Source organism: Pocillopora verrucosa, chromosome 1 (assembly GCF_036669915.1).
Source record: "Pocillopora verrucosa isolate sample1 chromosome 1, ASM3666991v2, whole genome shotgun sequence".
Lineage (NCBI taxonomy): Eukaryota > Metazoa > Cnidaria > Anthozoa > Scleractinia > Pocilloporidae > Pocillopora > Pocillopora verrucosa.
In genome coordinates, this window is record NC_089312.1 from 28904128 (window position 1) to 28929604 (window position 25477).

A 25477-nucleotide genomic window follows, 5' to 3' on the forward strand; every position below is an offset into this window, starting at 1 on the left:
AAATAAAGATCTTACAACTGCTCCTATTATACTGTGTCTACTTTTTACCTTTTGTATTTAATTAATACACATATCCTCTTCTAATTTAATTTTAACTTTTTTTTAATCCTGGGAAAGAAAACTCGTACTTGCCCTTGCTATACAGGGAAAAGAAACTTGTAAAAAAAGGAGAATTTTTTACATGTTTCAACTCCCTGTACTGTACCTAAAGTTATCCAGGCCCTTTTTCAACATCCCCAAATTAGCAAAACTTAAGAAGGATGGGCTTACATGTACTCAGGCAGATAAATTAATAGTCATTTGTCGATGAAACTGTCCGTTGATTGATTCATTTTCTCATGTGGGGCAGATTAGAGAACTGGGTTCCACCCCTAATTCCTTTGCCATCCAAACGCACTCGGCCGCACAACAACCGCGACGGACTGGGAATAAAAGAATTGAGGTGTACTTTAATATAGACCAAAGCAAAATGAAAGGCAGATGTATAATAACAATTCAATCCAAACTACACACAGCTTACCTCTTGTTTGGGAGGAGCACTGTAACTTGGATGTGTCGACACCAAATTGAGCCATCTGTCGTATCACGTTAGGTCCACAACTGACAGCTAGAACAAATACATACAGGAAGTCTAATCTGCTCATCTAAACCAAACTCAGTCGTTCCAGATCATTTTCTCTTCACGTTGAAATTCCGAAGAAGGATTTTTGATAGGCACCGCTGAAGCAAAGTTATCAGGGAGTGTATGATCTACGAGTTTTAATCTGCCCTTAAACCCATAGTAGTCGTTATGGCCGGGGGAAAGATTTTTAAGTTTGGACCCTCGAACTAAACTTGTCATACTGTCAAGCCGGGTTTGTCTCATCGACTCAGTTTTTGTGTTCTTCTTTATCTGTTAGCTCGTAAAAATTTCGCATGCTATACTCAGCAGGCCCTTACCATGGCTCAGTATCTCTCTTTAAAAATCTATGGAGTGTAAGGTTTTTTTAATTGTTATTATTATTATTATTATTATTATTACTATTATTATTATCATTATTATTATTATTATTATGATTATTGAAATTTCACATAAATCACTAGCCAGAATCACAAGCCGAGTGAAGACAGTCAAATTAGTCTTGGTACGCTTTTTTTCAAGTGGAAATCAATGACTCACTCGTCACTCGACCGCATTTCTTAACCTGACTTCGAGGTAAGGAAAATTTATTACAAACGGTATTTAATTTTAGACCAATTTTCTATTGAGCGTCGAAAGGTAATCTGGGATTGCTGTACTGCGTTCGGCGACAAGATAATAATAGGCGCCCACACCACCTTGTCAGTTAACCAAACAGATGCAAAACTAAAAACATTTGCGATTTTCCCTTTCCATGAAATGTTTTAATTGGCTCTTCAAATTACTTTGGTTTTGGTTTTACGAAGCCAATTTGGCGTTACTCACCATCTTTCCGTCGCATCTCTAGCTTCTCCCAGACAGGAACAGCCTCTGAAAGTAGGGAATGATATTTGTTTTTTAATAAATTGCTCAGAGAAACTGCTTAGTAGCATTGCTGTTGTTGTTATGTAGATTATTTTCGAACTGTGGTAAGATTGTTCCAACTCGGGTCTCATTAATCTCGTAAACCATAAACGCATCTTTAACTTTGTTATGTTATTACAACTTGAAATTACCCGAAGCTCTATAATTGGGGTGAAACTGCGATTCTTTGTTCGAGTCAAATTTTTAAACTAACTCGTCTGCACGAAAAATTTGGCATGCGAAGTTAAGCAGGTGTGATAACACTATGTATGGAGCAGAAGTCGGTTCAGTTCCTGAGATGATAAGCGATCAGCTAAAATCCTGTGACGCAGGCTTTTGAAATACATCACTGTGCTTATATGAGCTATACAATATGAAAAATGTTCACATCCGTACTCAGCTCTTTCTCGAGAATCCCGCTCGTGATCAACCGTGTCATTCAGAAAGACTGGGCTAGGCTGTTACAGTAAACCGCAGACCATACGCCGTCTTCACTAGAACGGGTCACTACTTTCACTACAGTGCATGTCTTGCTGTGCTCCTGAATTCTAGTTGGAACGTTCGTTTGTCAATTAATTATGAACCGAATTTTGCTTGTAATTGATTGTTATCATAAAGAATAGTATTCTGCAATTTTCCAATCGACCTGCCACGCATTCTTTATCAATAAAATTATCAAACATATATTTCGTCGAGATAAATGTTTAACAAACATTCATGCTTCACCAATAAGTTTCTTTTTCTAAATTAGTTATGGAATGATCGTGGTTAGTTGTCTCACTCTTTTCCACTCCTACAATGTATCTAAATAACAAACTTCCACTTCAAAACGCAATCAAATAGAATTCAATTTCCTCTTCGAAGTAAACTCAAAAACTTAAAAGTTAACACTTGCTCGATGTTTGTTCATATTTTTTAAACAGTTTTTCTTAGTAATTAGCCAAAACTGTATGATTCTTGTGTCTGATTTTCAAGCAATTTGCTTAATTGCTTTGATAAGCAATCATTAATTATTCAAGATGGAGTTGAAAAAACTTGAAACATTTGTTTGCGGCATACTTTCAGCTGATCGAGGCTAGAATCCTTTGAACAACATACTGGCGAAGAAAGACTTATTCCAATGTTTGAGGAAAAATTAACGAAAAGATTTTTTGTTTGATTCGTTGAAATTTTTCACTAATTATGGTCTGTTCATAGACCCCCTTCCCCCTTCCGCCTCCACGTTTCTGAGGATGTAGCCCAATTGGACAGCATAATATGGGAAAGAGAAACGTTAAGAAAATGCAGATGACTTTTATGTGTTTCGTTGTGTTGTCCGGTTCGAATGAGTTTGCGAGGACCTATGATGGGTTAATAATTCCAAACATACATATGAATTATACATAGTCTTCAAACGGGAATCTTCACCCGAAACTGATTTTTCAAGCGTCTTTCTTATCTTTCAAGCCGACAAGAAATGAACTATTGCAAAAAAAAGATACCTACTAGCGATAATGCAGAGTTCTTGACAGTTTCCTAGGTTCGTTTTCATTTCTATTTTCATGGAAAATTCATGATTATTTTCTAGTCCTTTTATTAAGTCTACTCAGTCCATAAATAAAATGTTCCGAATTGATTTATCTGATAGATATCATGATTACGAAAACGCCTCGAAACAAGCGGTCGCTCGAAGGCAATTCGGCATGAGGGGACAGAGAGTTACATATGATTTCATAAATCAGAAGGGACTCATCAGCGTGGCGCAAGAAACTAAAAATTGGAAACACAACCTTAAATTTACTTTAGGAAACAGCACGTCAACACGAACTCGCAGCGTGTGATCGCAAAAAGTGATCTGCGTTGCGCTTCGTTACGTTTTGTGATCGTGAGTTTCCTCTATCGTCATGAACATTTTTTGTTGAAGCGATTCATCTTATGTTTTGAGTGAATCGATAAAATAAAAGAAATTTTCCTAATCGGAGCCACCTAGGTTATTTTAGCCTTTTCCTGATTATGAAAGATAAATTGTATCGTTATTTTAAGTAAGGAGAGCAAATAAAGGATAAACTGAATCCATACTCACGGCAAATCGAGCTCAAGATTAACATTACGACGAGTCCTCTGAGCACCATATCTATTCAGTTTCTGATACAAAGCAAGGAAAGTTTCTCTGGCACAGATCCGATTTCAAGAATCCCAATTGGTGACCGCCTTAGACGCTGGTTCTTTTTGGTTAAATTAAGCTTCATTTTATACTTTTCCGGAGATTTCAGTGACACCTGCGTATCTTGGTCGATAAGATGTCATTCATAACACGTCTAATTAGGTATCCGTTACATTAACGCATTTAGCCCGCCACAAAAGATACTTTTCAGTCAATTTCCACAAGTTACACTATCTTAAAAGCCTGTAGAATTTGCAAAATAAACTAGTTTGGTGTCATCTGTTATTGCTCGTCCCGGCGTGGCATTTCTTTAATTGCCTTTTATTTGACGTAGGCGGAATTGTGTTCTATGAGAAGGTAATCCTCAGATTATTCATCTCTTGCCTGCTAATAAAATCCCTCAGCGCTTTGGAACAATTTCTCATAAAAAAGATCAACATATTTTGACGTGACCGTCAATGATTGCAATATCAGCCATTGAATGACGCAAACAAAAATTGTGACATCTAAATATTTTTTCAAAACATGGGCAGTTTTTTTTTGTCTTCATTTTTTCTTTTGCGTTTCCTCTATGGCTTCACCGACACTGAAATTTAACCATGTAGGCACTTATGCTTCATGAGTGCGGTTTTAAGGGTTTTTTATGTTAATGCAGGCGAGCCATACAAAGACAGGAAATGTGGGTAACCTAGGCTGTTAGAGGTCTCGAGTATCACTTCCAATTACAATGAATGCTTCACAGTATATTTATGTCATCGCGTTATCAAGCTAAACATCTTTTCTAGGGGGAAAACGTAAGAATCGGATAAAATTAAAAGATTAACTGCCGTCCAAAAACATGTGTTGCCTTTACAGAACAGTTCGAAATCACTAAGTGTCAAAGAGAAAGGGAAATTGAAACTCGTTCTCGATCTTTCAATTAATCAGGCATAATGAAATTTTCTTTAGAATTTATTTTCTCTTATCCGCCTCCGGTTCTCGTTCGAAACAGAACTCCCGCTAGTCAGAGTCTGCGGTTCATTAAGGAAAATGTTTTTTTCAGATCATATCTTACTCTTAGCGAGGGATCAATTTCCTCCCAATTTACAGGCGAAAACAGATTAACCGAATTGAGTTTTCCACAATATTTTAATCCATAGGCCTTATAAGATCTGATTCTGAGAACAAATATACTTTTCTTTAATCATTATTGATGGGTTTGACGCATTCACACTCACTTGCATTTGGAACTGACTTTTCTAAAGGAAAATATCATTTCTTAAGAGTCTTTTTGACAATTTTTTTTTTACCAATGTGACCTTGCTGGACATTATTATCATTTAATCAAGATAAAGGAACTGAAACCCTTTCCTTCGATTTTATCTGATCGTGAAGAATTGCAATAAATATAGTGTTGCCGGCCTAATTTTATCATTTTTATTCATCGACATCTTCAGTGGTTTGAAAAACTAAACCGATAGTTCGCCGACCTTAATGTGAAAAGCTTCCTTTGTAGACACTTAAGGTAAACAAGAAAGAACGAGACATAGGAAACATCAACTATTTTGACTGCAGGAAAGACTCTATGAACAGATTATCGATTATATTTCATTCGTTTGATGTATCGGCCTGTCTAAAGATACCAGCCAGAATTCAGAATGAATGAACTCATTTCAAACTTGCGGCCTATTTGTTAGACACTTAGAGGGTACATTACGGTTGCGTTTGTCAAAACTGGATGGAGTCAAATTTAATGTTTTTTCAGTTTATTTGGTTTAGTCACTCTGTTTACTCTAATAAACGCGCAGGCCTTTGTGTAGTTTTTCATTTAGACAAGGAACACTTTCAAACACTTTATTCTTAAAAGCCCCTCACGTGAAAATATAAAGTGGCATATGGATTCTAAGCTGCATAGTTTAAAGGTAAGTTTCCGTAGATTTAAGACTCCAATATATTCATGCACTATGTCTCATTATTTACCCGATCTCTTCCTATCTTTTAACCATGCAAAAGGCGCATTTTTAGAAACGTATATTATTACAGTAATGGTTCGTTCTGCATACGAGCCCAGTGGCCCATTTAGACATAACTCATCCCGGTTTCCATAAGATGAAGTGATAGGGCTGAGTTAATTAATAGACGATTAAATCAACCTAGGGTTAGTGAACATTTTTTATCACAGGTTAATCGATTTGCAATCAGTTAAGCAATTGCTACTTAATTTCCTTCAGGTTTTTTTTTAACACTAAGCTAAACACCCCTCATATGTACAGAACCTTCGTCCTGACTTCGCTTTTAAACTACAACAGAAATCTAGGGGAGGGGTTAGGATTTATTCTGGAGTAGCGTTGGCTGCTTTTCGAAGAACCGACCTTAGGAGTATTTCTATTTAATACTCGCTCTTGGTTGGAAGTCAGGCAGTCTATCGCAGAACACCCCCCCCCCCCAAGCATTTCGATAAGTTTCCTTGAAAGTTCGCTGGCAGTGAGAATTTTAAAAGTGTCTTATTGCTTAGTGACCCGGCCGGTTCTCAAACCTGAAGTCCAGTGTACTGCTTGATATGCTGCGTTACTCAATCCGAATCAGGACAGACAAGGCCTTTTATCCCAACGAGTACCTTGTGTATAATTATTTTTTTAAAGCATGAAAACAGGAATAGCTTCAGAACACGTCGCAAATGTATTCTGTCAAGAGAATATCAACTCAGGGTCGAGGTAATAAGTCACGTAGCTACTCAATAATAAACGGCAGGGATTTTCAAAATTAAGAAATCATCAAGATCGAGCCGGTTCGCTTTCCGTAAAATGAGTTATATTGCGCCATTGCCGCTTGATAACCCGCAAGGTAATTCACCTGAATCAACCATGGCAAGATATTCATTTCATCTAATCAAACCCTCTCATGAAAGATCTTCCACGCACCTAACTTGTGTAGTACAGGGGAAGAAATACTCAGGCTTTAAGAGGTGTGCTCAGAAGTTACGCTTTCTCAAATTGTGTTTTTATCGTCTTGACCAAAAAATGTCATTAAGTCATTAAAGTGAACAACACAAATCACAAACCATAAGCCACCAAACATCACACATCAAATTTCACCACAGAACCACCAACCCATCAGCTGTTATTCTCAAACTAATAGCACCGCAGAAACGCGCACTGAAATAAGATTTAAAGAAACTATCATTGGAATTGGGGCATGTACGGGGGATAAGATCTCTTAGCTGATACTCTCTTGTCTCAAATGGATTCTGTTCATACAATAAGGTTATAGTGAGTTCTATTTGCGTTACTGTCGTGATTTGATCGATTCACAGGAAAGTGTTGATTCGCATAAAATGGAATGTAGGAACTGGACGCCAATATAAGCCTTTTATTTCAGTTGATACTTTTTGAAGAAAGGTTTTTCAATGTGTTTTACGAACGTCGTGCTTGCGAATGCTCAGTCCCAAATTTTATGTCATATGGGCACAAAATCGTAATTATACTGGTTTACTGTGTAAATATACATAGCTATTAGTGAGCGTCACGTACAAGCTAGTTTTCGGGCATTACACAGAATATAAATTTACATAATATAAATAAATATTGTTTGATAGAATGCTAAAAATCGTTATTTGAGTAACATAATTATTTTACAGTCAGAATATTAGAACAATAAACATTTGGATAAACATTTGGAAAGGAAAAATAGAAAATCTTGGTTTCAATGTAAAAGATTTTTTAAATATTCGATCAAGCTAGATCGATTTAGCAGGTCTTATTTTCTTGTACTGATTTAAGAGAGTTTAAAGACCGCACCGTCTTAACTTTGTGCGGTATTGAGTTCCATGATTTCGATACAATGTATTTACGATTCTAAGCCGCAAATTGATGTTGGGTCTCGAGCACGTCACCAGGGGGTAGGTGTAAAGAAGGAAACCCCGCCCCCTCCCTCCCAAATTTTGTTGTCAGGTGGCCCCTTACAAAATTTTCCTAGCAAGAACCACACTTACAAAATCGAAAAATGTATAGTATATGCACAGTTCTCTTGAAGATATACACACTTGAAAAGTTCCAATCCTCTTTAAATTAGAAATCGAAACCGATGTTCTTGGCAACTTTTTACCCTCTGCCCCACAACCGTGATTTCTGTTGAACAAAACTGACCATTCGTTCGTTCTCTCTTGTCGGTGGTTGCAGCCTTTCGCGACCAAATGGAATCTCAGGAAAGTCCGCTGTTCGTTCGTCTTTTCTCATATTCGTGCAATTTGCCATCTCCTTCCTTCTCACTTTATTCCGCGGCAGGAAATTCCTCTGTAAGCGCCAAGACTTTTTCCCCTGGTTGTTTTCGTTTGTGCATAGCAGCTTTTCAAAGGACGAGAACAAGTCAAGGAAAAGGTAAAAATACAGTACAAATACCAAAAAACCAACTTCAGCGTTCATGTCTACGGAACGAACACAGTGTCTCCAGCCAAGGTAAGGACGAATGTTTAGTTCTGATTTTAACGCCTGTTATAAGGACTGTGAAACACGTCCTTCTCAGAAAGCCACACACCGATGCTCGGTTGCTGAATAACTCATATTTTTCGAAAAAACCTAATTAAGTCTTAAAATAATTGCCAAAACCCTTGACAACTCTTTTACAAAAATCTTTCAGTTTCCTCTCCATTGAGGCTTCATACTGTACAAAGCGGTTTGATTTGAATTCACCACATGCACACCTGCAAGAGGGCTGGATTTGCATGAAGATAAAACAATAACATGTTGATACGCTGTCCAACATTTAACAAAGGAAACCGCATTGGTCGCTTATTAACGTTCGACTTTATAGCAAATTACCAAAATACTGCTTAAACTTTAATGTTGTTTCAACATGGCGCTGAAGTCGAACTAATTTCAAATTTCTTCAAAAGCAAAAAGCAGCTCATAAACATCATCAAATCGAAGGGAAAGTTCTAAAGTTCTCCACCAAGATCTCGTTAGCACTTTCTCATTAATGAGTCGATTATTAATTCACCAAGAAGACAGCTATTAAGAAAGAAGGGTTTCCTTTTGTCTTGTCACCAAAAACACACTGACAATTTAAGTGCTTTCAGAGCAAACCGCCATCACTTTAAGAGAAGCCACACGTTGAAGCTACAAGCAAAAAATCAGAAATTCACCTGACAAAACTTAAATGTCAGTGAGATCGATTCCACTTAAAACATAATTGGCCGGTTTCCAAGTTTTCAATTTTGTTTTACCGCGAACGCTTAATTTGATGTGCTAGGAAAATTTTCTATATTTCTCTGGTAAAAAAGGCCAAGTTGTCCGATCCACGCTTTGAAAGAGATAACTGTTAACCATCAAATTAAAACACCCTCGTTTGTTATTACAGCAATCCAAAGTAAAAGCGTCTGAGGTGAAGTAATTGCCACCAAATTATTTCGTGTCCCCTACCTTACTTGGCGAAAGAGGGAACATCCTCACTCGAATGACACTCTAAATTTAGCACATTTACTAGCAGGTGGTAAATTGCCAGGGAAACCAAAGAAAAGAACATTTGGTGTTAAAATAATAAAGTTGTACATCAAGAAGCTGAATTATTCTCGATTGACTGATTGATTGAGGTTGTATCACTAAAGATTGAGGCAGGCGAAGTGCGATTAATTGAAAAAGATAAAGCTGTGATGTCAATAAAAGTTAGTTTTGATTGATCCACATGTCTTCAGTTCAGTGCAGAACGGTATCTTATTATTTTCCCGTCATTTCATTTTTTCTTTCACATTTTTAGTTCATTCAGACCTCTCCGATGTCAACTTTGACAAATATCATTTGCAGGTTGCTGTAAATATTTATTTTCACAGGCAATTATTCACAGTTACAAAAGAAATAACATTTCATAACGTAACTTACAGTTCTGTTTTATTTCTAATACAACTATTACAGCTAACTCGACACTACATTCTAGTTATAGCATCGCTGAGTTAACAATAACACAACGCCTTCAGAGTAAAAGATCGAAATAATTTCTAAGGAATCTAATTACTTAGTGACTTTCTTCTGAGAGAGATTGATTTTGTCTCCTAAGCTCAGAGCCATTCCCTGCAAAGAAATCAAAATAATTACAACAACGTTTTCACGAGGTTACCAAGCAATGTAGCATAATGAAGACACATAAGAACCCGTTATCACTCACAAGGGGTTCCCCGGGAAAAAAAAAACCTTTTTTCAGGACGAAAATGAGTAATTTTCCAATTATTTCAACTACCTTCTACATAAGATAAAAGCACGGTATATGAGCTGCTCGTTGGGATTAGGAGAACCACACAGAACACCAGAGAAGCATCATCTAGGGCTGAGAGGTTAACCCTTTTCACACCCAAGGCCTTAATATAAAGTGTCTTTACTGTTTACCATACTCATTTCATAAGGTTAAATAATTTAATTATAAGTCACAAAAAATAACCTATAGTTAATATTTCTTTTTCTTCTCACCACCACTCTTTGAAATTGTACCACTAACATAAGGAAATTTTCCTTTTAAATAACTCTTGGGAGTGTAAGGATTAATATAAAATAAAATATCTACGAGGCTGATTAGAGTTCTCAAGTTATTGTAGAACGTTTCATCTCACGCATGGGACGATATCACTAAACATATAATTGTTATCAAAAAATCGTTCTTACCTGGCTCTTAGCTCGGATGCGCACGTGACCAGTAACTGATGGCCCCGATTGGTCACTGGGCTTCTCGATTGACACGTTAGCCAAAGCATCTTCTCCAAAAATACTGCGGGCGTACAAATTAGCCGCCATAAAACCACATTCACCTGCCAACGCCTGCAGAAAAACGGGAAAGGGCAGTTAGAGGGCTGGGTCACGCGATACAAGAAAATTTCATCACTGACCAGCGAACAGTGTTCCATTACAGGGAAAGTGCCATTGTTTCCATACCTTGTCTGGGGTCAAACATTTCATGTTAGTTGAAGCAATCAAGTGATCCAAGTATTCACGGAGATCGGTGATGTTTGTGTTCACAGTCACCTAACAAAGATAAACACGTTAAGGATCAATTTAAGTGCCTTTAAAGCAAACTCAGTCGCTGTATGAGCTGCAGCGCTAAAAAGGAAGAAGCTACTTGTTACAAACTTAAACCATGATCAGAGAAACAACAGACATAAAGGTGACGAGGCAGCCAACTCGCGGGATCTAATTCTAAACCATGATTTACAGAAAAAACTACAAGGTTCACATTGCTGCTAGCTTTCCCTAGACTCTTCCAGGACCATTAAGACACTATGACCTGTGATCGAGAACGTAAACTCAAAATTACGATGCAAAACTAATGACTAAACAACGACAAAGCTTTTTTCAGTTGTCTTCCGCTCCATTCTTTCCAGGACTAGAAAATCACATTGTAGAATTGCGGAACTTTCTAGGTTTTCCGTGATGCATATCAATCCAGTCTGTCCATTTGGCACTTAAGCCACCCATGCCTTGAACCCGAAGGTTTGAGAAACGAATATAAACAACGAGCATGACCTGACCCTCAAGCGATATCAAAGTTTTGGTCGCCTTTTGCAGAGTAAAACACCGAGGTGCCACCACATGTTGGCCGAGAAAATACCACTCGTGATGATAAAGGTGCCTTTACCTTATTCTCCCACTCAAACTCAGCCCACATCCGCCTGAACTCTGAATCAGTGCAAGAAGCTGGTACAATGTAATCCATGATGTCGATATGAATATCATTCAACACCACACAGTTGCGGTCACCTGTCCCTCCTGACACGTCATACACTGTGGAACAGATCAAAAAGACAACTTTCTCAGAACACGATGGCAGTGGGTATTTATATATAGATGGTTAACTATGGCCTATGACATTCATGGCAAACGGCAAAACATAAAATCTTCCCGTCTTTTTTCAGCTATTTTTATACCTCTACAGTGAAAACATTTGCCTATCTTGTTCACTGAAGATTTCTTTCCATTGAGAAAGAAACAGGGAACCATAATGTTGGAAAACAAAACCAGGATGAACGCATGAGACAATATCGGACCAAATGGCCTTCTTTATACACCGATACTCACCAATGTTTCCAAAAATAATTCCGTTCTCGGTCGACGAAACTTTCACATTCGCCTGAAAGTTGGCAAAAAATGTAATTAATTATCTCAAATAATTTTTTTTTTAAGATTACGGCCGCTCTACGTCGGGGGGCAAAGACAAACCGACTACGTCTGGAGATCAGGACACTTCCGGCATACCCGCTAGAAATTTGTCAAGTTAGCCTAACAACACGTTGGCACCCAGCAGGGGTAGAGGACGGAAGGCAGTGGGCTCTAACCCGGATATTTTCATTTGAAGTCCTGCATGCTAACCATTAGGTCCATTCGATCCTGTTGCTACGGAAAGTCGCTGCTATGCGTACCTTAATGTTGGAGAAGTCGTTCGGTCCCAGCATGATGGGCTGTGGCTTTTCAACAAGCTTTAGGTCTCCTAAAATATGATATAAAAATGTTCAAAAGAGGAACGGTTTGTAACTAGTATTTGATAAACAGAGGACTGTGTCAAAACTTGACAAGAACTCTTTAATAACGGCTTCACACAGCCGTGCTCTGACCATGGTAACTTTCGTCCTTGACAAGTTTTCCTGCTTCGAAGGAAGACATACATTCCTCCATCTGCTCTGCAGAGGTTAATTTTTTCAATGAAAACATCTGACTGTGAGGTTCGAAACATAAGCTAACTTACCAAGCGTGGCCAGTTCCAAGGTGACGTTCTGCAGTGTGTCCGAAGTCTGATTCACGATCAGCAAGTCCAACACGATGTCATATTGATTCACGTTCACGTACGCCTCGGCATACACTGGGTCCGAGAAACCAGTCAGCTGCGCCACCTAACAAACGACGAACATTTAAGTATCTGAATTCTCCGTACTGAACTCAGTATGTTTTTGAATGAAAACTCTGGGAGAATTCGGTTTTTTCTTCAAGCAATTGGAGAAACAGTGTCTTTGCTTCTAGTATGTTCTATGGTCTTGGCGTCTAGTGTGTTCTCTAAAATTTTCGCTCCAATATCTTTACGCGTACATACATTTAAATCAGATGGAAGAACATGACCATCCAATTCGGTTCTGATCACCGGAAGAATTACAGCTGTTCCCAAAGGAAATATGATTAAATTTTCGGGATAGATAAAACATCAACAACAATAAAAACAACAAATTTTGAAAGCTATACAAAATCAATGATCATTTAACTAACTAGTTTGTATTTCATCGAACCGATTGGAATGTTTGATCAACAGAGGTAAGGCGTTATTTACCTTGTTTAGTTTAGATCCCACAAGCTCGTCGTCCTTCTTTCCAGTAGAACCCACCGCTTGAGACAAAGCAAGTGCAAACTGATCCTGGAGATTAATTGAAAAATACACGATATTCAAACTCGAACAAACATGCGAAGCAGGACAAAAGAGATAAACAAAAAAATTATTTTTCTTACCTCAGTAATTCCAGAATCTGGTTTGGCCAACAGCTGCATGAAGGGAATTGGGTCATCAACTTGGATTGCCAGCGCCTTCTCAATTTCTGTCTGTGAATAAAAACAAAACCAACGGTAAAATAAACTAAGTTTAACATCATCATTGAGCAGAAAAATCAGCACTTCTACTGAAAGTGGATGACTGGGTCGACTAAAAAAGTTTTTCTTAAATTCATCTACCCCTCCTCTTCTGAGCGTCTAGTCCAGGTTTGTTTGCCTTGCGACAGTAGAACACAAAAAAAATTTTTTGCACGTCGACGACAATAAAAAGAGAAAACAAATATCGTCCCGTAGCTCTTCATAGAATGTAATTAACAACATATAATACATAAACAATTTTGCCAAATAATTCCTAACCATGGAAAAAAAGATTACAAATTCTTTAACCCAAGATAACCCGTATAGCTTACGAACAACAGTAAAACAGATTACAAGATGAAATACCTTTGTGAGTTTCTCCTCCTCCACTCTCTTGTCAGCGTCCAACATGGAGGACAGGGAGTTGCGACATTCAACAGTGAAGATGTTCTTCATGACTGGCACACGCTCGGCAACAACACGAACACACAGAGAAATACGATCCACATCGTCATCGGTAATAATCTGAAACGCAACACCAAAAACCGTTAGAATTGAAAGTTCAAGTGATACAAAATTCCTTCAGTTTTACTTAACGAAGCCGTATGACTGACTTAGCAAACTCGTGTTGCATACTAAACCAAACTCCAATCGCAGCTTATTCTCGCGCACTTCACGCCTTGAATTTTTTTTTAGGCTCATTGTGAAAATTGCTCTGATTGGTCATTGCGACTTCTCTTGTCTTGGTTTTACGATAATCGATTAAAACGCGCTCAATACCAATCTCTCTATTTCTTTTCTTTGGGGGTGGGGGTAGGGGGGCTGGGAGAAAGAAGAATTTCTCGATGAGAAGTGCCGCAAGTCATTGCACACCAGCTTGAAAATTACTTTCTTCACAAGCTACAAGCAAATAAGCACACACACCTTCTTTGGTAGGCCTGACTTTCCAAGATGCAAAATACTGGCCATGATGAGCATACAGTTGGCACAGAAGACCTAAAACAAAACAACAGCGTTAGAGTGCGGTTAAAAAACAATTTAGGATGCTTTGGAGTACATCACTTCACTACAACTACTTCAAAGAGGGTCAGTATTTAAAACAAAACAAAACAAAACAAAAACAAAAAACCCCAATGACGCTATGTAGAAATAACACAATACATCCTGAAACTCACATTCTGTTTCTCCTTGTCTTCCTCCAAGTCCAAATAGCGCAGAGCAAGTTTTGTCAAAGTACAAGAGACGGCCGCCCCAACAAAGAATTCACCATCCAAAAGATATTGACGCAAAGGAGGTCTGTTGGAAAACAACAAATCGAAAGATTCAGTTATCTACACTCAATAATTACGAAAGCTCTAATTTTATTTTCACTCTCCTTAAAACTCAGAAAAATACTTTCGTTTTGACTACATAACTCGCGGTTTGCGTATCTTGAAAATCAACCTTTAACCCTTTAACTCCTAAGATCTCATTAGTAATTCTCCTTACTGTCTAACATACAGTTCTTGTGATGTTAGTTTTGAGAACTTGGTATTAGATCAACTAATAATCCTCTAACTGATATTTTTCTTTATTCTCATCACTTGTCTGCTTGATATTGTATTGATATCGTAAGGAGAAATTCTGTCTTGGTCACTTATGAGAGTTAAAGGGTTTAACATTCAATCCGCTCTTTATCTTATTTATCTGATCAATGCCTCTTTTGTGCTCTTCTTTCTCACCGAACTAATATTTAGTGATCTCCTTCACCTTCGAATGTTATGACAAAGTTCTTCTAAAATTCAGTGAATCTAAATGTCACCTCTTCTCGTCGTCTTTCTTCGTTAGAGAAGTTATTCCAGGAGTGCTTAGAGCACTTTGGGTGGCGTATGTTCCATCGGCTGTCACCAGACGCTGCCCACCCGATGTCTGAGAAGCGCTCTGATCTGAACCTGAGGAACACGCAGTGAAGAGGAGGTACATAATTATTATTAATGCAAAACTGTTTTCGATGCATAATTATTTTCATGAGACATAATTAATTCAGGTAGAGTAAAAAGTCACGTTACAAGTTAAGCACAAACAATGACTGCAGAGATAATTATTAACAGCAAAAATGTGAAAAAATCGCTGAACGTATTTCCTAAAGATAAATATAAATTGGTTAACTCTCTAAATCATCGCCAGCCCAAAATCTGACGAGCTTTCAAGTAGGTTGCTCAAAACAACTTGCTTTAATAACAAGTAACGGTGTTTTTACCTTCCGTAACATCTCCAGCAGCTCTTCTCATTTCGTCATCCACAATGGGAACCTAAAAAAAACATTCGCAATATTAAAACATAAGTCAATCATTTGGACCTGCTCCGGTCATAAGTTCGATTCACAACCACCTTGAAAAAAAAAGTCCCATTTCCTTTTCTTCTTTCATTTCTTTCATCCTTAATTCATTCATTGATGACTTAGCAAGTGGATGAGTTATAAAAAACAGTAGCTTACATCGCCCAGGGCCTTCTTGATCTCTTCCGTAACATCCAGAATATCCTGTTTGCTGCTGGCATATTCACCCATAATCCACAAGGCATGGCGGTGAATCCTATGAAAAATAGCACAAATGACAAAATCAACCAAAGAAAGTGTAAAACAAACAAAAAAAACAGCATCATATGCTTAATCAATACGTCCGCATACATGTTCATGCGCAGGCCAGAATGGCCGGTGGTTCTACTGACATGAAGAGACCCACATGCGAGGGAAAGTTTTCCAAACATTGCTCATTGCTTCAGTAATACTCTTTCTCTCTGATGAAATTAAGAGATCCTCGCAGCTAAGAACGCTACTGAAACGAGTAGTTGTAAATAGGACCTGAAAAAAATTCAGGCCCGTACGGGATTTGAACCCATGACCTCTGCGATACCGGTGCAGTGCTCTACCAATTGAGCTAACAAGCCAACTGGGAGTTGGTCAATGAATTGGGTCCAAATAAACATCCAAGTGACGAATGATGATTTTAGATATATGAAAATTCGTATATGAAAATTCGTATATGAAAATTCATATATCTAAAATCATCACTCTTTCTCTCTGTTAGAAATTTGTCAGGTTTTCTCCTGGTGATTGTTTGACTTGGCCCGCAAACCTGATATATCGATATACACTGTATTTTCATTAAACGTTTTCCAGTCAGGCAGTTTTATCCATCAAGCTCCAGTTAAGTAGGTTTATCTACACATAACTTACTTGACAGTCTTGATGGTGTGGAAGTTTTCTAACAACTTCTCCATGATTACAGGCTTCAATTGCTCAAAGCGCTGCACTGCTTCACGAACAAACACTAACACATCAAAGGCTGCTTGCTCATTACTGTCTCCCAAGAATTCCATCAGCTAAACGGAAGACAAAAATTACACTTACACCAGCAAGGAAATCTACTCAGAAAGAGAAGTAAGACATAGCAGCAAAGTGGATGTATGAGTAATGCATGATCTTGTTCATTAAATGAGTCACCAACAACTGTACATCAGCTTACAGTCAGTTAAACAAGTAGGTAACCCTTTAACTCCCAAATCAAATTTTTAATTCTCCTTACTATTAACCATACAATTATTATAATGCTAGTTCAGAGAATTTAGTATTGCATCAACTAATTATCCCCTAATTGATATTTTTCTTTATTCTTATCACTTATCTGGTTGATATTGTATTGATATTGTAAGGAGAATTTCCGTCTTGGTCACCCGTGGGAGTTAAAGGGTTAATACATAAATGCAGGTAAATAAGATTTTAATGGAAGCACAGTGTCCACTGTTAATTGGAAATTGGGTTGTTACTTTCTATAGAGGGAGGTAAGCCTGACAACCTTGAGAAATACCTGTAAAAAATCCAAAAAACCTCCCACTATTATGCTCGGCATAGAAAAGGCTTCATGTAGAACCAACAGTGAACTCAACCCCTATGTAACACTACAGTGTATGATTGGGAATTGACCCAGGGTGTGAGGTGAGTACAGACATCACTCTACCAATCCTCCTCTCCCAGACCCATGTTGTATGCATAGTGTATATGATTACTTCACTTACCAATGGTACAATAGACACAGCCACATCAGGAAACTTAACACTGCATGTGTGGAGAGTGCGGACAAGCATCTACACAAAGACAAAATTCTAACATTAATAACAATACACAATATCCATTGAGGTTGCAGTCAGTGCAGATTGAGTAAAATGAGCAAGAGCCTCAAGAAATATTTGATGGCACTTCTAAATGTCTGTAAACACCTGCCGATATCCACCAACATCCTCATGTTCACTGTCATTGTGTGTCTTGGTCACCTCCTTCTTTAGAACAGCTACAACCTGAAGAAAACATAATTACATATAAGTTCAAAATGTCGTGTGTTCAGCCTGTCCTATAAGCAGGAAAGAACTGAAATCCCATCTAGTGTATTTGAAAGGAAAAAAAACCAAAGAGATCTTTGATCCACATGCTTCTATTTTCTCTACCTCATGAATGTTTCTTGAAGTAACCAGATCCAGCACAAGCTGCAAAGTCTTCTTGCGAACTTCGGGGTCAGGAGAGGACAGCACACGAAGAATATCCATCACTAATTCCTAGAAGGAGAAATTATTGTCCTTTATACAAAAAAGTTAATGACTTTGATGGATATTTCGCTTTAAAATGGTAAGCCTGTTTTTTGTCTTCTCTTATATTGTTGTTTTAGATTTAAGTAAAAAAATTCCTGTTTTTCTTTTCTCATACAATATCATAATCTGTCAGAAAGCAAAATGAAAAAAAAAAATCTGTAAAACTTAGACTAAAAAGAGAAACAGACCCCATTGTAGGGAAGAAGAAACGTTATCTGTCAATCACCTTTTGTAGCTAAAGAGTTGTGATGTATTCTGCTGCCCCTCAATACATGTAAAAGGAATGAGACTCAGAAACTTACCCTAAGGACTTTCTCATGAGAAGGGTTGTCCTTTAAGGCAATCAGCCTGTCTAGTACAATGAGCTTCACGTTGTTGTCACTCTCCTTCACAATCAGCTCAATGTAACAGGACGCTGCTGACTGATAGGTGAAGATAAAAAAAACAGTGATATCATTCATCAACACATCCATGCAAATTGTTGTATATTTATTGATCATTTGATAAAATTTCAAAATAGCCTTGTATTAAAGAAGTGCTCTACCTTTAAAAGTCCATATAGTTATATAGTCAAGAGGAAATGAAATTAAAAACTATTACTCTAATGCACACTTGTGAACTTAGTTTGTATGTGCGTTTACTCCCTTATGGTTTGCTATTTCAGGTTATTTCCTTTCAGGCTGTTCTTTTTCAATTTCTTTTGTAGTAAATGTAAGAGAGTATATGAACTCTTCATGAAACTGAGTATGCTACTGGATTGACTATTTATTGCCAGGGACTGAAAATTTATCCAAAAGCAATGACATTCTGAAAAGAAAGGGTGTATTCATAGACTTTCAACCATTAGCTAGACTGTATATGTACCTTAACTGCTGTGGGAGCAGATGAAAGGGTCACCAAAGTACCAGCAGCTTCATAGCGTACAGCTGGCGATGATGAATTCAACAAATTGTAGATGCATCGAATGAAGCGAGATCTCTCAGCTGGGTTGGCATGGCACACCTTCAAACATATATTATGCATTACTAATTGATAAAAGAGTTTAGTGTCAACTACCATCTTCAAATTCAGTGATATTTAAAAAACCCAATTTACACAGTAATACAGAACTGTTGCATGTGGACTTTGGGTAAGGAGTGGGCATGGTTTAAAACCCCTTTTAATTTGAAACTAGGTATAGATGTTCATTTAACTGTTTAAGTATAAAATCTGTTACAATTAAGTTTGTTTATACTGTAGATGCAACTACTACAGTATTACCAACAACACAAAAAGGTTGGTGAAAACAAATAAATTGAAAAAAAAAATTTGCCTCCAGAATTATTGTTAAGAAAAAACTAATCTTTATATGTGACTGGAAAGTAACTAAGTGTGGATGCTTAAAGGATGTTCTCCTGTATAGGTTCAACTATGATGTTCAAGTGAATACAAAATTAAACCTCACAGTGATCCACCATAGTCACAAAATGGGAAAATTACTTAACTTTTGCATGTAATACAATCTATTAAAAAGCTACATTTAGCACACATTTACAAAACCTCTTACAAAGAAACACAAAAAAGAAAACATTAGGAATACCTTGTAAATCAGTTCAACTATAACCAACTGTAGAATATCACCAAAAGTGTTGACCTGATCTATACAAGTACTCAGGTACTCCAAGGCACGTTCCTTTACAGAAAACAGCAAATGAGTGTCTATGTATAATACAAGTGAAATCACCCATTATTGCAAAGTTTTACTATTGTTCTCCCCAGAATGTGGTTGTAGATAAAGTTGGAAAATCTTGTATATGCTAATAATGCGAGAAATTGTATGTCAGCTGGTAATTCCCTTTTCTAAAATTTCATATTACATAACCTGTAAACTCCTATCCTGTTTTAAAAAGACTTTTGAACATCAATTTTACCCCCTCTGGTTTTTTCTGCAAAAATTGACAGGAAACCTCTTTCATTTTTATTTTACTTTTACACTATAGTCATGTAGTTCCTACTTGCAACCTACATATAGATTAAAAATAAAGCATCAAGATTTATAACATGGTGAAACAGTAAAAAAGCAAAGCCACAAGTAATTGTAAAATGAATTCAAATTTATTTATTAATTGCCGACTAGTTATATTTTTAATATTACCTGGTCCACATGGATAAGCATCATAAAGGCATTACGTTTACAGGACGCATCTTGTTCCTGTTCCAGGAAGGTGTGTACCAACTCTGGGGCATCAGGGATTAGAAAGTCAAAATTTCTGTTGAAGAAAAAGCAGTTTATTACACAACTTATGAGAAATCTTTTATACCATTTAATTTGCTCTGGTAAAGGGCTAACATTCAAAACATCAGCTTTGAAACTATTTATGGTGGCCAATTTATGTTATCAACTCATTTGATAATACTAAATTACCCTGTTATACTCTCCCACCAACTTAGCACCACAGTTTGTTTAGAAACTTACCCCTTTATCCATTTTATAGTTTTCTATGGTTTCTTTAAAAGTAAGGTAGGTGGGACAAATTTTCCAGAAGGCACCTTAATTAGTTGACAGTAGCCTTAAATGCTTTCATATATTTTGGGATACATAGTGTATTTTTCTACAAATGAAACTTAATGGAGTTTTCTCTTTCCTTATAAACAAGAAATTGTTCACATGTTATTGACTTTAATCTCTTAGAACACAGATATACAGATAATTTCTCATAATTAAAGTTCTCAAAAGGACATAGCCCACGCTTTGGAAAGTATATAATTGTTAATAAAAAAAAAATTATCCTAAATATATAAACTGCTTACCGGTAGATTGTGTAAATTGCCATTACAGCATTTCGTCGCACATATGAGTGACGGTGTTCTAAGCAGTTTCTGATGGCTGGCATGAGAGGTTCCAACAACTCAGCTTCCTTGAGAGTATAAGAGGTAATAAACATTTTAGATGTGAACTTTGTTACGTTGCTTGCATAATGAATTTCAGATCCAACACATGTTGCTTGTCACACTAAAGCCCAAACCAAAGAAATACAAAAACAACCCTACCTGGAGCTTGAAACATTTTAACCACAATACAAATGTATGTATTAAATAATGACAATGACATAACAAGGAATACAGTGCATGCCAATAGTTACACACACCTTTAACTTGCAAAGAAATCTCAGAGTAGATCCCCTGATATACTCATTGGGATGCTGTAAATCCTAGTGTTGGTAAAGACAGAAGTAGACATTATACACTTAACCCAGAAAAAAAAATATTTTTAAACAATGGTCTTCTTGAAGTAAGAGGAAAATCATGCCATGATTACAAAGTGACTCTACAAGAAATATCCTCTCTTTGATGATTTCCTTTCTTCTTATCACCTTTCTGCTTTAAATTGTATTGATAACATAGGGAGAAAATTTTTTTTTGATCCTCTCTCAGGGTGAAATAGTTAGGGTGCCTTTCATTAATTTTAATAAAACTTTGTTCTGCCCTGCTTCATTTAGTAGTAAGAGTCAAGTTATCAGACATTTATGGAAAACAGTGTGGATCAATCAATTTAAGTTTACTTATATCTCAGGGGTGAAAAGATGAAAAGTTCACAAAAGTATGTGGCGTATGGCCTGACTTTAACTGTAAGTTACAGCAGTGAGTGATATGATTTCCTTATAGATTGGCCTTGTTTTGGGTTTGCAGGCTGCTTAAATAAAATTAGGTTATTCACACGATAAACTACACAGGCTTGCTTCCTCATATTTTCCATAAAAAGCCCTCCATTTCCCCAAAATACATTTACTTTATAGAAATAACTTCAATCTACGTGATTTACCAATATCCATGTACATAAATTCAATATCTGATCCTATATATATATATATATATATATGTATGTATATCTAAGCTTCCCTAAACTCTGCATGTGCTAATTTAGTGTTACACATTTACAGTTACGGATAGACAAAAATTGTCTCGTTTTGTACCTTTCTGTATGCATCGCAAACCAGAATCATCTCCTGTAACAGTTTACCATCTTGGCCAGTCTTGGGAACAATCTCCCAGAAAATCAGAAGGAGTTTTTTGATGGTATGATCATCAAGTGGCATCAGAAACTTGATGATCACCATCAACAAGGAAGGCATTTTCTCTCCATTTAAAATTTGTTGGATCACTCTCTTAAGAGCCTCTGTTTTAACCCTGAGATCGCCTTTTTCTGAAAAATAAAAAAGGGGAAATGTTAGTTATTTAACCAATTTTACAAGCATACTGAAAAAATACCGTTTGGGGTTTGTTTGACTTACCCAGATCCTCGGCAAGCTTTTGCTCACTCTGCGCCTCAGAATCGTTAAGAACATTAATCAAAGTGTAACAAGGTAGTTCAGCCGTAGACATGTTGTCAAAAACGGTACCAAAATGCTAAAAAAGTTCTAATCCACGTCTGATAAATATGGCTGCATGGAATGTATCCAATTGACTCCGGTCGAGTGACGTGTCAAGGAGAACAGCGGATTGAGGGGTGTACTACGTCATGTATTACTCACCTGGCGTCGTAGCACATACAAAACTCTACCTATTTCCCAGGAGCTTTATCTGATATAGGAGGCGTTTCACAGGAACAAACTTTGAACAATTTGTAATGACAATAGCTTCTGCTAGAAACTTAGTTTGAAGGTTATCTGTTCTAGAAGCAGAACATTAATTAGAAAATATGCACTTTATGTTTTTTATAACTTGTTGAGTAACACTACACGCATTGTCGCAATACACGCAATTCACGTAAAGGAGACTGACTCAAATGAGATGATAAAAAACTTAGAATGCAATACTTACTGCTCGAATGCACTGAGAACAAAAAAAGAAAACCAAAAATCTTTCCACATGCCTTCCGTATATCCCTGAAAAGTTTTAAGGAACAAAACAAATGTTTGAGGCATTTTATTTAACACAACTGATTTTTTATTGACGGAGCAGCTGGTCCACGTTAGCTGAACTTAGCTGAGCGAAGACAGTATGAGAGGAGGAACTTTTATTGATAGCTGCTAAAACGACCCTTTAATTCTGGCACACACTGAGGAAACTAGTGCAACCTTTGTTAAGTGTTATTTCCAAGGCCGTTAGTGGACAACAAGAGAAAATAACAATTTCCTCTTGAAGACAGGCAATTAAAAAGCGCAGGCATAAAACTGATGCTTCTACAAAAACCACCGGATCCCAATGCTACTTTTGCTTCACTAATCAGCTCTCTTAATGATTTCTCGAGGGAGGGCCTTGATTATTCCAAACGGCATTGCAGCGCCTGTCATGGTAAACTGCTTTATTTGCAACGCTGCGCGGTATCACCATATTTGGTCAGACATATTTAAATCGTTCTCGCGCCATTAGTCAGCAGTAAGAATTTTTCCCTGAGTGTCGTTTGGTAAAAGTATCCTAACCGTTAGGTATAATCTTACTGTCCTTTCTTCGCTTGATGTTCATTTACCTTGTTGGTCATCATAGTTAATTAATGCTATTTAACTCATTTCTATGTTTTTCAGAAACCACTGGTTGTGTATTAAAATTTGAGAATTTATTGATGCGTTCGCGACACAATCCTACGATCGTATGATAAATCCCTGTTTTTCCCTGAAACCGGTCCCAAATGCATATCTTACTAATTGAAAAAAAGTTTCTCCTGGTCAGTCTCTGAGTTAAAAGATGGATTGCTAAATTTGAGAGATATTTCCATATTCAGTTACAAAATGATAAGAACAATAAAATCAGTTTATACTCAGCCTCAGGCAGTAAGCATATATGGCATTCAAAGTGTGCTATACCCTAAGAAGTTTAAACTCTTGAGATAGAATTCCGCTACCATGAGGTTAACCGAGGGGAGCTCCTGACCCCGTTTCACGCGCAAATTTTAAAGTAATTAACACCTCAAGTGTATTGTAAACAGAGTTTTACGCGTCATGAATTTAAAAGGAAAAAACTTCAAATCTCACCTTACCTTGCCTGTCTGCAATATTCACACATCACGTTTCTATCCTTTAACACCCTTTACAAAAATTTGCAGATGGAATCTGTGTAAATGATGTTCAATTTTGTCACTGTCATCAATTCAAATTTCGGCCAATGCATAGTTTACACAGTATATTTCGCGTCCGTTGACAGGGATTTATAATGCTTTCTAGCGCAGTTTACTGATGTGCTCCGACTTGAAGCTCCATTCATCTCCCTAAAATGACCATTCTATCCTAGGTTAAAAAGCATTAGAATGATTAAATAATTCCCCATATGTTTAGATACATAAACCCTTGTTTGTAGTTAACGACTGAATCAGGACGGGGTATCGGCTGAGCTTGTGAACAATAATCATAGTGAAATTACGCAATGTAAATCAGTTTAGCTCGGGTTTAGTTCACCTGCTTTGCCCTCTATATAATCCTTTCTCAAGGAAGAAAGTCAAGTCTCATCCTATCCGGTGCATAAAAACCGGAATTCAAGGATCCTCATCTCAGTTTTTCAGTATTCTAAGCAAAACATAATCGACAGGTTTTTCTAAAGAGAATGTGGTGGCGTCACAGCAACTTTATGCGCAAAAAAAAAGTTAAAACAGTTGGTTCAGAAATAAATAGAAATTTATTCGGTGTCATTTTTAAAGAAACAAGCAAAATAGTTTCGTAGTATGTCTCCATCAATAAACTGTGAAGAAGCCCCCTAATATTTTCAGTAGCAAGGATTTTTTATTAACTTTAGCCAATGACTTGAGTTCGATGTATCTCTTGTTCGAACTCCAAGACACATACGAGACAAAGGAACAATCATACTAGTGAGGTAAGTTTGCTTTTTCTACAATGAAATAACAAGGCCGGTGAAGCACATGCATTCTTATATACCCATTCTCACACCAAGATATACACACGCGCGTGCTTAAAGCACACGCACTCACACAAATACTCACAGAAGCATTACTAATGACTACTGGATGAAACTTGTTGGAGATCAAAATTAGTAGATGGAACTAATTAATACATGTTAATAGAGGTCATCACTTTCTTTTAGAATAGATGGAGAATACTTGACATGAGATATTCATCATTCTTAAAAAGTGGATCATTGGATAATGCAATTCATAAGTTTCATTGGCTCAGCCATCATGATTGTAATCATAGGTTGCGAGCCATTACACCATGCGCGCGCACGAGGACGACTTAAACCGGAAGCGTTTTCGTACACTGTAACATTCCGTTGGTTCTTGAAAAAGAGTTTGAATGATTTATCTGTATTTTAGGGCATTTTTAATAATGCAATTATTCCATTCGCGCTTATCCGGTACGAGTTGCCTATAATCATCTCATCTCGGCCCTACGGGCCTCGTTGGCTATCCATCACTTCATATCAAAGGCGCTCCTGGAATAACTGTTTGATGGATTTCCAAGTTTTAGGACCTAGGACTTTGATGCTGAAAAGTCTTCTATTCGTGCGAGACTCTGACAGAGCAAAAGATTTGGGAGCCAGTCTAGTGTTAAGGGTGGTCTAGTGTTACGGAGGCTCATTGTTACTGTTACACGTGAGGCTGTTTCAGAGTCAAAACTCAGATAGTGGTTAAACCTCAAGAAGTGGGGGAAGCACTCGACAACGTCTCGCGTTTGTCCCTACACTTCTTTCGTGCTCTGG

The 25477-nt window shown here is 37.2% G+C and overlaps 1 protein-coding gene across 1 annotated transcript; it reads right to left on the reverse strand.

Moving 5' to 3' along the window:
* Positions 1–9509: 9509 nt before the first annotated feature.
* Positions 9510–22288, reverse strand: LOC131780870 (coatomer subunit beta). Its single transcript, XM_059097468.2, has 27 exons — positions 22123–22288; positions 21805–22034; positions 20980–21042; positions 20642–20748; positions 19986–20100; positions 19431–19523; positions 18716–18853; positions 18154–18273; positions 17711–17818; positions 17486–17563; positions 17285–17353; positions 16446–16591; positions 15705–15801; positions 15468–15519; positions 15030–15159; positions 14404–14524; positions 14153–14224; positions 13595–13753; positions 13112–13201; positions 12936–13019; positions 12363–12507; positions 12040–12107; positions 11699–11750; positions 11259–11404; positions 10559–10648; positions 10292–10444; positions 9510–9706 (listed from the first exon to the last, which is right to left on the reverse strand). Exons 1-27 carry the CDS (start codon positions 22211–22213, stop codon positions 9647–9649), a joined length of 2877 nt encoding a protein of 958 aa, XP_058953451.1. The 5' UTR covers positions 22214–22288; the 3' UTR covers positions 9510–9646.
* Positions 22289–25477: the final 3189 nt, after the last annotated feature.